The 12,076-nt window shown below is 31.9% G+C and overlaps 2 protein-coding genes across 6 annotated transcripts; both read right to left on the bottom strand.

Annotated features, from left to right (window-relative positions):
• Nucleotides 1–1,295: 1,295 nt before the first annotated feature.
• Nucleotides 1,296–3,704, bottom strand: LOC145031468 (DUF1666 family protein (DUF1666)). 5 transcript variants are annotated; one of them, XM_078980035.1, is made up of 5 exons: nt 3,115–3,704; nt 2,550–3,036; nt 2,068–2,472; nt 1,773–1,978; nt 1,296–1,690 (listed from the first exon to the last, which is right to left on the bottom strand). In XM_078980035.1, exons 2-5 carry the CDS (start codon nt 2,995–2,997, stop codon nt 1,439–1,441), a joined length of 1,311 nt encoding a protein of 436 aa, XP_078836161.1. In that variant the 5' UTR covers nt 2,998–3,036; nt 3,115–3,704; the 3' UTR covers nt 1,296–1,438. The 5 variants fall into 5 exon arrangements, with proteins under 5 accessions (XP_078836161.1, XP_078836168.1, XP_078836177.1 ...); XM_078980042.1 differs by having other exon boundaries at nt 3,119–3,704; XM_078980051.1 differs by having other exon boundaries at nt 3,122–3,704.
• A 6,676-nt stretch (nt 3,705–10,380) lies between these two features.
• Nucleotides 10,381–11,613, bottom strand: LOC145031458 (golgin family A protein). The gene has a single exon (XM_078980016.1). It carries the CDS (start codon nt 11,500–11,502, stop codon nt 10,738–10,740), a length of 765 nt encoding a protein of 254 aa, XP_078836142.1. The 5' UTR covers nt 11,503–11,613; the 3' UTR covers nt 10,381–10,737.
• Between the last annotated feature and the right edge of the window lie 463 nt (nt 11,614–12,076).

The raw sequence follows: 12,076 nt of genomic DNA, 5'->3' as shown, positions 1-12,076 counted from the left end.
AGTTGTAGAAATTACATCTTCTACAACAACAATGAAGATCCACTTACTTCCAAGAGACATGTACCCGCAACACAAAGTACAAAGAATTTAGGGTTACGAAACCTTAAGATCAATTTGAGGAAGACAAACCCTGGATCGCTTCTCCTAGGCTTCGATCCCAATGGAGTTATTTTAGATGATAGGGATGACCTCGAAACGAGTTAGTCAAAACCTAAATTTGCTCTTTGATAGGGTTAATCAAACCCTATTTAGAGATTGAGCAATCCTGAAGGTACAACAAATGTTCCAAAAACACCACGAGATAGATCCTTCCGAAACTACAACGATCTTCACGATCTGCAAAGGAACAAATGCCACAGTACCAAAGATCAAAGAAAATGCGAAAAAGAAAGAAGAGATAACGAAACAAACATAGACAATGTTCTCAGTAAGTCGTCATAAACAACAGTTAGAGCACCTTAAGCTCTGATACCATGTACAAAATAACAATCCAAATTTTTCCCAACATGATCAGTCTATTTCATTAATAAACCGGATTGTTTGACATTTACTTACAAAGGAAAACCTCTCTACAAGCTCCTATACTGCTCTCGAAGATTAACACTCATACAAAACTTGAACAAGAACAAAAGGAATATGAATCGGTAAAAAATATGAAACCCTAATATGAACTGAAAAGAATACACAACGAGAGAGAACCATAGATATTTTCACACACTCTAATGAGGTTCCTTCACCTGCAAATAATATATACTCAACCCAACTGGCGCTCCAAACCCGGAATAGATCTAAACAAAAGAAACCAACAAGGACAGTATCTACCTTAAACAAACAAATAATAACAAAACGAATCAACAATTAGTTTGACCAAATAAATGAGAATATTTCAACACTTTCATACTTGTTATTATCAAATTATGTAAAAGATCAAAAATCCCTTAGTATTAATGTAATGATTTATTTGACCGGGAACTAAAATGTTGTTATAATTTTGATAATTTTAACTTACATACTTACTATTATTAAATTATATAGGATGATCCTCATATACAACATAGTAACCTACATCCAGATTCACTATAAGAGTTTGTGTTTCGTATATTAGAGAGATACATACCCGCCATCCCTTTGTTTCGCATAGAAAAGTAAGATTCACGAGTTGCAAAACACATTTTCGTTAGAAAAGATTGTTTCGTTATTAGGTGGAAGCAGAGACTTGCACAACTTTGATCCCAAGCAAGCTTTGCTTTGTAGTCATAATCTTACTCAATCCCAAATGAGCATGCAACTATGGATTTAAAATAATAAAGATTTGCATTGCATATACCCTACCTCATCCAAGATCATGAAATAACTAATCCCTTGAGGTTGACTTTACAATGAGTCTTTAAACAAAAAGCTTGGACTACATCTTTTCATAGATACTAAAAACATTATATCAACAAGGGAAAAGAATAGGAGATGGATCCCTTTGAAGTTTTCCATTTGCTGCTGATAAATCCAGTTTTTTCATCTTTTCTTCACTCCAAAACAATTGATCTTTACTAATCTTCACCATCCTCAACACCCTGTTTATCACCTTCACATCTATAACCCCAAGTAACAACTCCACCTCCTCTTGTGTTCCAGGCCACTGATTCTTCTTCCCACCTTTCCTCTTCTTCCACAGCTCCTTCAACTTCACCTTCTTCTGCAATAATCAACAAATATCATCATCAATCAAATAGATTCATGGTGGCATATGTGAAATTACTAATTAACCCTTTCCTCACCTTCTCCAGTGACGCCTGAACCTGCTGAACAGGGGTAACCATCTGATTCTGACCTCCAAATAGATTCCGGACACCATTTGACTTCTTCTTGTCCATCTTTATGAACAATTGAAAAGTAAGAATCGAGGTCTCAATTATTCTAAGAAGATCTGAAGCTTCCACAACCATTTCCGATTCCTCTTCTGTCATCTCCTTTCGATCTTGACCTGTAATTAGATATAACCATCAAGAATTTTTATAAACGATCATTTTATTCTTCAAATAGAAGCGATACCCAATGCCTAATGATATTCACCTAATATATTCGGAACTTGCAGAAGTTTAGAAAGCGAATTTCTTGTTTGACCATAAACTTCAGGCCTAAGACCACGTTCAAAAGGTTCGTTTTCAATAAATCGTTGCAGCAAAACCTGAAATTGCTGAAACTGTTGTGCGCTATGGTTGTAACATTTGGAATTTTCATTTTCAGATTGAATCTGGCTTAGTTGAGTATACTGGCAATGAAGTGCCTCCCATGTCAAGCAAAGTTGAGATACGTATGCTGTTTCCAGATCCAGATATGGATCATTCTCTGGTTGTTGTTGCAGGTGCTCTGTTTCATCTTCAGGGGGTTCGAATTTTTTCAAAGATAGACATCGAAGAGGGGATGTAAGCTTCTTGGACACAGACCTTGGTGATGGAGTCGAAGGATTGAGTGAACCTGTGTGACATTTTAGATTCTTAGAAGTTAGACGTTAGAAATCAATCGATAAGAGAAGTTACGATGGGAAAAATTACCGATTTCTTTTAAGAGCTGTGTAGTGAGACGATCGAAGAACAACATGCGCTCACAGTACTTATCGTAGAAAGCACCAAAACAAGACCATAATTGTCGGCCTTCGGCTTCTACATCGCGCCACTCATTGGAGCTGGCTTGACCTTCGTCTTCCTCTTCCTCCTCTGGTTCCTCTTCCTCGGGACATGTTTCTTCAGGTATCAGCACCATGAAACTGTTCCTTCTCAGTTCTTTTAGTCTTCTCTTTACCTCATTCATGATAAAGTCATCATCGTCCTCATCGGCTTCCGTAGCATTGTCGACATCCGCCGTCGCCGATTTCCCCAAGTCATCGTCGTTATCTTTCCTGGGATCTTCGGGACCCGGAACAGGAACAGGATTGTTGTCGGATTCCTTTTCTGGGTTTGGTTTGTGGGCTTTTCTGAACTTCCTCATTTTAAGGAACTCCATTTTCGGATATAAAGATGCAAATGTACTGGTATTACGATCCTGGTAGAAAAGCAAGCTCAATAAAGAAAAAAGAAATACAGAGCATACAGGAAACGGTGATATCAAACAATGACAAACCCACAACTTGTCAAAAGACCGATCAGGTTAAAAATCATCAAATGTACTGAGAATCCATAGATCTAACTCCATTTTCGCCACCAAGATTCTTCACGTTAAAAAGAGGGATTTTTTCTTCTTGAACGGAATTGGCAACGATATAGAATCTCGAAAGATGTGATGATAAACACAGAGATCGATTTACAAGAGATGAAACAATGAGAAAGGTTTGGTAAAGTAGATTCGCTGGGATACATACCAGAAATCAGCAACGGGAAATCCAGCGAAAGCGATGTGAGGAAAGTGTAGTAGCAATCGAGTAGCCAGAAGGTAGAAAAAGAAACCCTAAAAGAAGTGAGTTTGGGAAGGGAGCAGGAGAAGTGCAAACAGTGTTGACATTGATGCTTGGTTGCTTCCACTTGATGTGTTTTTCGGATTTGTTGGTGAATTAACTGTTGTGTTTGCTACTAATTAGAGCCAACCGAGGTTTGATTAGATTAGTGAGAGGGGCACAAGCACCCAGACAAACGAGAAGCAGAGAAATACAAAAGAAATAGGAGAGAGAGAAGACGTTCAGAGAATATTGTCAGAAAGAGGCACGACCCCTCTTTACTATCGAAGACAGGACACTGCTCGAAACACAAAGCCGGGAAAATACATGGACTGTTTTTGAAAGGTTTTCTTTATATTTTGTAGAGAAAAAAGCATATTTGATTTCGTCAACGTCTTCTTTTTGTTATTATTAAAGTACACAAATAAAATTTTATTTTGTAATGTTCATGCAGTCCTAAAAACACTAAAAAAATTAATAAATAAAATTTTAACTTGAAAACAACGGTGTTCAAAAAATTCCTAGGGATGAACAACAGGCTGAATCTAGACTAGGCCAGTCAGAGTACTGAAAATCGTGAATTATTTTACCCGAAAAGTGGACCGTATTTATTGTAGCAGGTCCGAGTTTGGTCCGTTCCAGGTCATGGTACTAAAACGGGTTTTTTGTTTTGAACCGAATTAGATTTTGGTAGTGTTGTTTAAGGTTTCGGTTCAATCATGTTCTTGATACCAAACTGGGTTTCATATGTTTGTTGTTTACGGTTTTAGGTTTTGTTTGTCATGTTACTCTCTAGCATACTATTTCAAATTATAATCTTAACATACATCATTCATATCTTTATTGTTTGCACAATTCGATTAAAAAAAATGCATAAAAGATGATGAATAAAACCGTATATTGTGAGACACTAATTAAAACATGTGCAAATGAGGTGTATGGAAACAAATACAAACGCTATTAAAAAATATGCACTTAACATCACTATATATATATATATATATATATATATATATATATATATATATATATATATATATATATATATATATATATATATATATATATAACTGCACTGCTTTTATAAAACAAAATTTTTATTAAAAAAATTAAACTATGAAATAACTCTTGGTTTTTCAAGAAAAAAAATCGACATCATAATGCGATCAAGAGAAGAGGCCGAAAGCAAAAAAAAAAATAATAACACTATAATGTCATCCAAATGAGATGGCGAATCAGTTCAATCAGACAACATTTTTTAGTAATTCTAGCTTACAATTTGTCGAAAAAAAAATTAACTTTTCATTTTCCAGTCCGGGTTAAATCCTTTAATTTGGGTACTGTCCGGTCCAAACCCGAAACCCGACTATTAATAAAAATCAAACCTGAAAACCGGCCCACTAATACGATAATTCGGTTCGGTCTGGATCCGATCCCGATTCTTTTCCGGTCCGGTCCAGTCCCAAGTCGGATGCTCATCCCTAATTGATGTCAATTCTTTTAAAACCTTTTTATTTTTTTATAAATAATATCTAATGGTGTACCCCTTTTTACGCCACGTTAGATGTATTCAGGTCCGTCATTGGGTTGATCGGGTTGTTAAAATATACTAGTAGCCCTTTTTTCTAATGTTTATATATTAAATGCGAAACCCTCTTATCCATATCCATGATCTAGTAGCCCAAGAATGTAGAGTCTATTGCACTAACACTTTATCGTAAATGTCGTTCGTAATTCATATTGAGCAAATGACGAGCACCTTGTTACGATTAGCCGAGAAAAAATGTATGATCCCTCCTAAGTGGAAGAAAAAAAAACATTCCCACCACGTCAGTGTTTGGACAATCACCATTAACTTTGTAAACAACCAAACAAAGATGTACAAGGCCAACTAAACACATAGACGAGGCACTACCATATGGAGAATGAAGCAAGAAAAATCAGGAATAACGAGATGTATTTCTATGTTCAAAACCTTTTGAAAAACAATATGGACAAATTCTGAAGATTATTGGTAATTAAATGATTCAAAATGATTTTACGAAGAATGTCTAGTGAAAATAACATATTAAAATTTTACAATTCCTAAAACTAGGATTCAAGTAGACACCAAACTATTCAACTAGGATTATTAGTCATATAATGTTTAGGATTCATACATTGCTATGTAAGGATCAGATTATTAGTCATATAATGTTTAGGATTCAAACCTTGTTATGTAAGGATTATTTGATGTAGGAGATAGTAATCAATATTAGCGTTATCGATATCTGTACAAGCCGATATAGACTACTCCTAAACACTAAAAATTAAAAGAAACTTTTAGGTGTGCCTCTTTATTATTGTCTATCGATCATAAGAGAAAGCGATATGGAACCTACAGTGAGAAGAGAAATAAGAAGGTTTAGTGGGGTTTCTATTTCATAGTTTTCATAAACTATAACATCCTCATTTTAGGTCTAAAACTTTGTTTTTTACTTTATATATATATATATATATATATATATATATATATATATATATATATATATATATATGGCTAAGTTATAATGTGGATGGGTAATAATTGTACGTGTGGATAATGCTATTTTATGATAATTATTAAGAAAATATGTTATTTAGTAATGTGAATACGCTTAATCTCACATAACTATTGTTATTTTAATGTATTCTCACTAATTCTAATTCATTTTTGTTCTCATGCATCGTTTTTCATTTATTTTTATTCTTACAGAACATGACTCAATAAACATTCTGACAAAATGAGAATAATTAAAAAAATCTATAATAACCTTATAGACGATTTAATTAGTAAAAATGCTTAAGAATTACAATAATTATATAATATTGAACGTATTCATATTATCAAACAATATATTTTCTTTGTCATTCTCAAAGAATAGCATTGTCCACACGTTCGTACAATAGATGTCAACCCACATTTGAACTTTTATATATATATATATATATATATATATATATATATATATATATATATATATTAAACTGAAGTAATTAAAATTTTGTTAAAATAAATAAATAAATAAATTTAAAGAAACAAATAATAAAATAAAACAAATAGTCATTGAGAAAAATTAACTATATAATTAAAACTAAATTAAAAGGTTAACTTTGGCAAATATGTAAAATTATTTTGATAAATTTATAATAATAATAATAATAATAATAATAATAATAATAATAACTAGATGGGGAACCCCCGCGTTGCGGGGATCGGTTGCGACAAAATTTTTCATTGTTTTTTCTTTGAAAATGTTTATAGTTTTTGAGTTGTTCATTCATTCTCTCTTTAACTGATCTATAAACAAATAAATAAATAAATAAGAAAAAAAAACATCAATGAATCTGTAATCAAAACTAATAAAGTGACAATTAAACGAAAACATAGTAACCTATAATGCCACAAATAACTGATGGAAGTAGAGGGACCAAAAAAGACAAAAAGAAAGCAACTTTAAATGACTCAAATATAGTTGAGGGACCATTCATGCCAAAAAAAATATTAATGTAACTAAATACTAATAATATGTAATAAAAGGCGAGGGTTATGAAAAATTCAAACGAAAGTGAAATGGTTGTTTGTGAACAAAAATATAAGGTTGAAGGGTTAAATTTTTTCATAACTTTTATATATATATATATATATATATATATATATATATATATATATATATATATATATAAAATAATAAACCCTTCTATTTAATCAAGTCTTGACTTTGCTAACCTACCAATGTGTTAAGATTTTTTTTAGGAAATGACTATATATGAAAACATGAGGGTAGTTAGTTAGTTAACTGCATTTTGGACGTGTTTGAAAAGTTAAAGGGTGTAAATTATACATTTTTTAATAATGGAAAATGTCACTGTAGCATATCAAAGTGATGATGTTATGATGTTTATCCGATTTAATAACTAAATTATTCTTTTGCACATTAGACCATTAAAATCATGTTTTATCTGTTAAATAGTGGAAAAATCATAATTTTTTTCGGTTTCACCGGTTAAACGTTGTTGATATGACTTTATTATTAAATTTTAATTCGTAGCTTTTTTCTCTTTAATCAAGACCCTAAATTAAAAAACAAATCCCCACCATATACACATTAACTAAATACTAATAATATGTAATAAAAGGCGAGGGTTATGAAAAATTCAAACGAAAGTGAAAGGGTTGTTTGTGAAAAAAATATAAGGTTGAAGGGTTAAATTTTTTCATAACTTTAATATATATATATATATATATATATATATATATATATATATATATATATATATATATATATAAAATAATAAACCCTTCTATTTAATCAAGTCTTGACTTTGCTAACCTACCATTGTGTTAAGATTTTTTTTAGGAAATGACTATATATGAAAACATGAGGGTAGTTAGTTAGTTAACTGCATTTTGGACGTGTTTGAAAAGTTAAAGGGTGTAAATTATACATTTTTTAATAATGGAAGATGTCACTGTTGCATATCAAAGTGATGATGTTATGATGTTTATCCGATCTAATCACTAAATTATTCTTTTGCTCATTAAACCATTAAAATCATGTTTTATCTGTTAAATAGTGGAAAAATCATAATTTTTTTCGGTTTCACCGGTTAAACATTGTTGATATGACTTTATTATTAAACTTTTAATACGTAGCTTTTTTCTCTTTAATCAAGACCCTAAATTAAAAAACAAATCCCCACCATATACACACCATCATGTCTACGTCTTTTTTCTGGTATTTGACCGCTAGGTTGTAATGTGGATGGATAACTATTGTACGAACGTGTGGATAATGTTATTTTATGATAATTATTAATAAAATATGTTGTTTAGGTGTGTGAATACGTTCAATCTCACATAACTATTGTTATTTTGATGTATTCTCACTAATTCTAATTCATTTTTATTTTCATGCATCGTTTTTCATTTATTTATTTTTTATTACAGAATACGACTCAATAAAATTCTGATAACATTTTGACAAAATGAGAACAATTAAAAAAAAAATCTATAATAATCTTATAGACAATTTAATTAATGAAAATGCTAATAAGTATATAATATTGAACGTATTGATATTATCAAACAATATATTTTCTTTGTCATTCTCATAGAATACTATTGTCCACACGTTCGCACAATAGATGTCAATCCATATTTAAACCTATATATATATATATATATATATATATATATATATATATATATATATATATATATATATATATATATATATATATAGAGAGAGAGAGAGAGAGAGAGATTTAAAGAAACAAATAATAAAATAAAACAAATAGTCCTTGAGAAAAATTAACTATACAATTAAAACCAAAATTAAGAGGTTAACTTTGGCAAATATGTAAAATTATTTTGATAAATAATAATAATAATAATAATAATAATAATAATAATAAACACTTGTGTTTAATCAAGTCTTGACTTTCCTAAGCTACCATTATGTTAAGATTTTTTTTTAGGAAAGGACTATATATGAAAACATGAGTGCAGTTAGCTGCATTTTAGACGTATTTAGTTGGTTAACTGCGTTTTGGACGTATTTGAAAAGTTAAAGGGTGTAAATTATATATTTTTTAATAATTGAAAATGTCACTATAGTCTATAAAAGTTATGATGTTATGATGTTTATCCGATTTAATCACTAAATTATTCTTTTGCATATTAGACTATTAAAATCATGTTTTACCTATTAAATAGGGGGAAAATCATAATTTTTTCTCGGTTTCACCGGTTAAACGTTGTTGATATGATTTTATTATTAAACTTTTAATACGTAGCTTTTTTCTCTTTAATCAAAGACCCTAAATTTAAAAAAAAAAAAAGAAAAAAAAAAAAAAATCCCCACGATATACACACCATCATGTCTACGTCTTTTTTCTAGTATTTTACCGCTATAAAAGAGAAAAGAAAATAAGATTTAGGGAAGAAGATGGATAGTGAATGTGTGTGGCTAGACCAACGGGAATTTAAGAGGTGGGGACTTTTATTCATCATACATTTCACCATATCCTTAAAAAAAAATATTAAATGCTACTTGCTAAAAAGAAAACATGTAAACCTATTAAAATAATGAAAAATGACTAAATTAAGAGGTAAAACATGATTTTAATGGTCTAATATAAAAAAAAAAAAAAAAAAATTAATGACTAAACCGGACAATCATCATAATTTTAATGTGATATTTTCGGGAAAATAACACAAACGTCCTAGAAACTTTTTAGGGTTTATTCTTTGAATCCATAAAGTTTTTTTTTTAGATTTTATGAATCTCTAAACTAAGATATGACCTGTTCTTTTAGTCCATATCAACCTGTAATAACCGGTTCAGTAACCTTTTAGATCAAAAAAACTTACATTGTACCTTTGTACCCCCTAAAAAAAAAAAAAAAAACTCGAGGATCAATTCGTAAAAAAAAATTTATTATTTTCTTTTAAATCTGATTCACACTCAATTTGTATTGATCTCCAATTTTTTTTTTTTTTTTTGCTTTATTGGGACACAATGTAAGTTTTTTTTTTTTGTCTAAAAGGTCATTAAACCGGATATTATAGGTTGATATGAACTAAAAGAGCACGTCATATTTTAGTTTAGGAACCCATAAGATCCGAAAAAAACTTTATGAACTCAACGGTTAAACTCTAGAAAGTTCATAGAGGACATTTATATCATTTTTCCTTACATTTTCCCATTTTTATATTTGGCTGCTGTTTTTTTAGCCTCCTTCGTAACATTAACAGTACCTCTAAATGATGATTCCCAGTTTCCCACGGCTGCAAACCCCATTTGCCCATTTGCTAGTTATACCACCTGATCCAGTTAGTATTTAACAAGGAACATTGGAAGACCACATTATCAGTACCTCTACATAATGTGTTTTTTTTTTTTTTTTTTAAATATAGCTGCCGAAGCTTGCTGTAATACAATCCATCTTTCATTCCTTGATTAAGAATAAGATGATTACAATCTTTAACCCAAGAGAAGAAACGAACTTCCAAAAGATTCAATTTCTCCATACATCTGAAGAAATAAATATTCAAACAATAACCTATCCATTAATCCATCACCCTTGAAATTGTACCAATCCTAAACTGGAATTGATAGCTTGAACCCTTCCTTTTGAAAATCGGCATACCAAGTTCAACCCAACATCATCCAATTTAAGAGATATATGATGAATATGGAAAAACCAAGAATTGATTAGCAACATGTTATTTTTCAAACCCCGATTCCCATCTTCTTTGATTCTGTTAATCTCGACACTATACACGTCGTTCATTCCTCATGTAGCACCTTGTTAATAAGAGATTGTCGCCCTGGAAATCGACTCCGGCCAATCTCCTCCTCCTTTTTTCCGTCATTATCGTCATTCGTCTCTTCTTTCTCGGTAGTGATCCTTTTACCAGCTACAGCAGTCTGATTCTCCCTTTTCTTCGCCGCCCTCTCTCGTCTTTTCTCCCTCCCAACACCACCACCACCGCTGCTCCCTTTCCCGGAAGGTTTCTTGAGATTGCTCTCGACCTGCTGCTGCTTATCTTGAACCCTAGGTAATCGACCCCCCTTGGATGTCCCCAACAATCTAAAGTCAACCTTGCTCCACCCAACCTTGTCGTCGTAGTCCCACCCAAACCTCTTGCTCAGTTCCTTCAATTCGACGGCAACACCACTACCCGACGACCCCACCATACCCTCTCCAGTCAGGAGTCTCTCCGCCACCTCCCATTCCAGTCTGTCCGCGTATACCTCGTCTTCCAGCACATCCTCTGCTAATTTCCCCCATTTCTCGGAATCTCCGGTTATCAGATTCTTTGACATCCATCTCAGATACTCCGACGACAGCATCCCTAACATCTTCCCTTTGTGTTTCCCGATGTCTATAACTCTGTCCCGAGCCGGAATCGCCCTCATCTCGTTATTCCATGTTGTTTTCCTGATATTATTAAAGCATGAGACCTTCAGGGAGGAGGAGGAGCAAATGAGAAAACTATGAGGAGGAGCGGCGGAGCGTAGAGAGATGTTGAGTTTCATGATTTTATCCATTTGTTAGCAAGAGTGCTGTGATTTACTGATTTTTATATGGTAAGGGTTAAAATGCGACTCTTTTGGATCATAAGATCGGAGGGGTCGGACAATTCGCTATGCTCTTTCTTAGCTTCCTTAACAATTTTTGTTCATATATATATATATATATATATATATATATATATATATATATATATATATATATATATATATATATATATATATATATATAGAGAGAGAGAGAGAGAGAGAGAGAGAGAGAGAGAGAGAGATAGAGAGAGAGAGAAAGAGGTGGGTTCAATTGAGAAAATAAAAAAAGTTGAGAATGGAAGAATCATTCTCAGCCACTCATTTGATTTAAGCATAAAAAGACACGGTGACAAACTTGTAACTTATCAAAAAATTTCCTCCAACCTTCAATAATCATCCAGATTTCTTCAACTAAACCGGTATTTCTTTGTTGTTCATGAAATCGGTACTCAAAGGTTTCCAATCGGATTTTCGGAAATCAAAATCAAAATGAGAAATCGATCAGACATAGGATGTCGCATCTGAAGTCGAAATCGGACATATATGATGATTTGGAATTGAT

Source organism: Lactuca saligna, chromosome 1, assembly GCF_052625555.1.
Source record: "Lactuca saligna cultivar CGN05327 chromosome 1, ASM5262555v1, whole genome shotgun sequence".
Taxonomy (NCBI): Eukaryota; Viridiplantae; Streptophyta; class Magnoliopsida; order Asterales; family Asteraceae; genus Lactuca; species Lactuca saligna.
Note: the sequence above shows the minus strand (reverse complement) of the source record. Positions and strands in the feature narration are given on the sequence as shown.

Coding starts and splice junctions, on each gene's coding strand:
- LOC145031468 (XM_078980035.1), bottom strand. CDS start 2,997: ATGGAGTTCCTTAAAATGAGGAAGTTCAGAAAAGCCCACAAACCAAAC. Junction 2,473..2,549: donor ACAGCTCTTAAAAGAAATCG/GTAATTTTTCCC, acceptor AATGTCACACAG/GTTCACTCAATCCTTCGACT. Junction 1,979..2,067: donor GCAAGTTCCGAATATATTAG/GTGAATATCATT, acceptor ATCTAATTACAG/GTCAAGATCGAAAGGAGATG.
- LOC145031458 (XM_078980016.1), bottom strand. CDS start 11,502: ATGGATAAAATCATGAAACTCAACATCTCTCTACGCTCCGCCGCTCCT.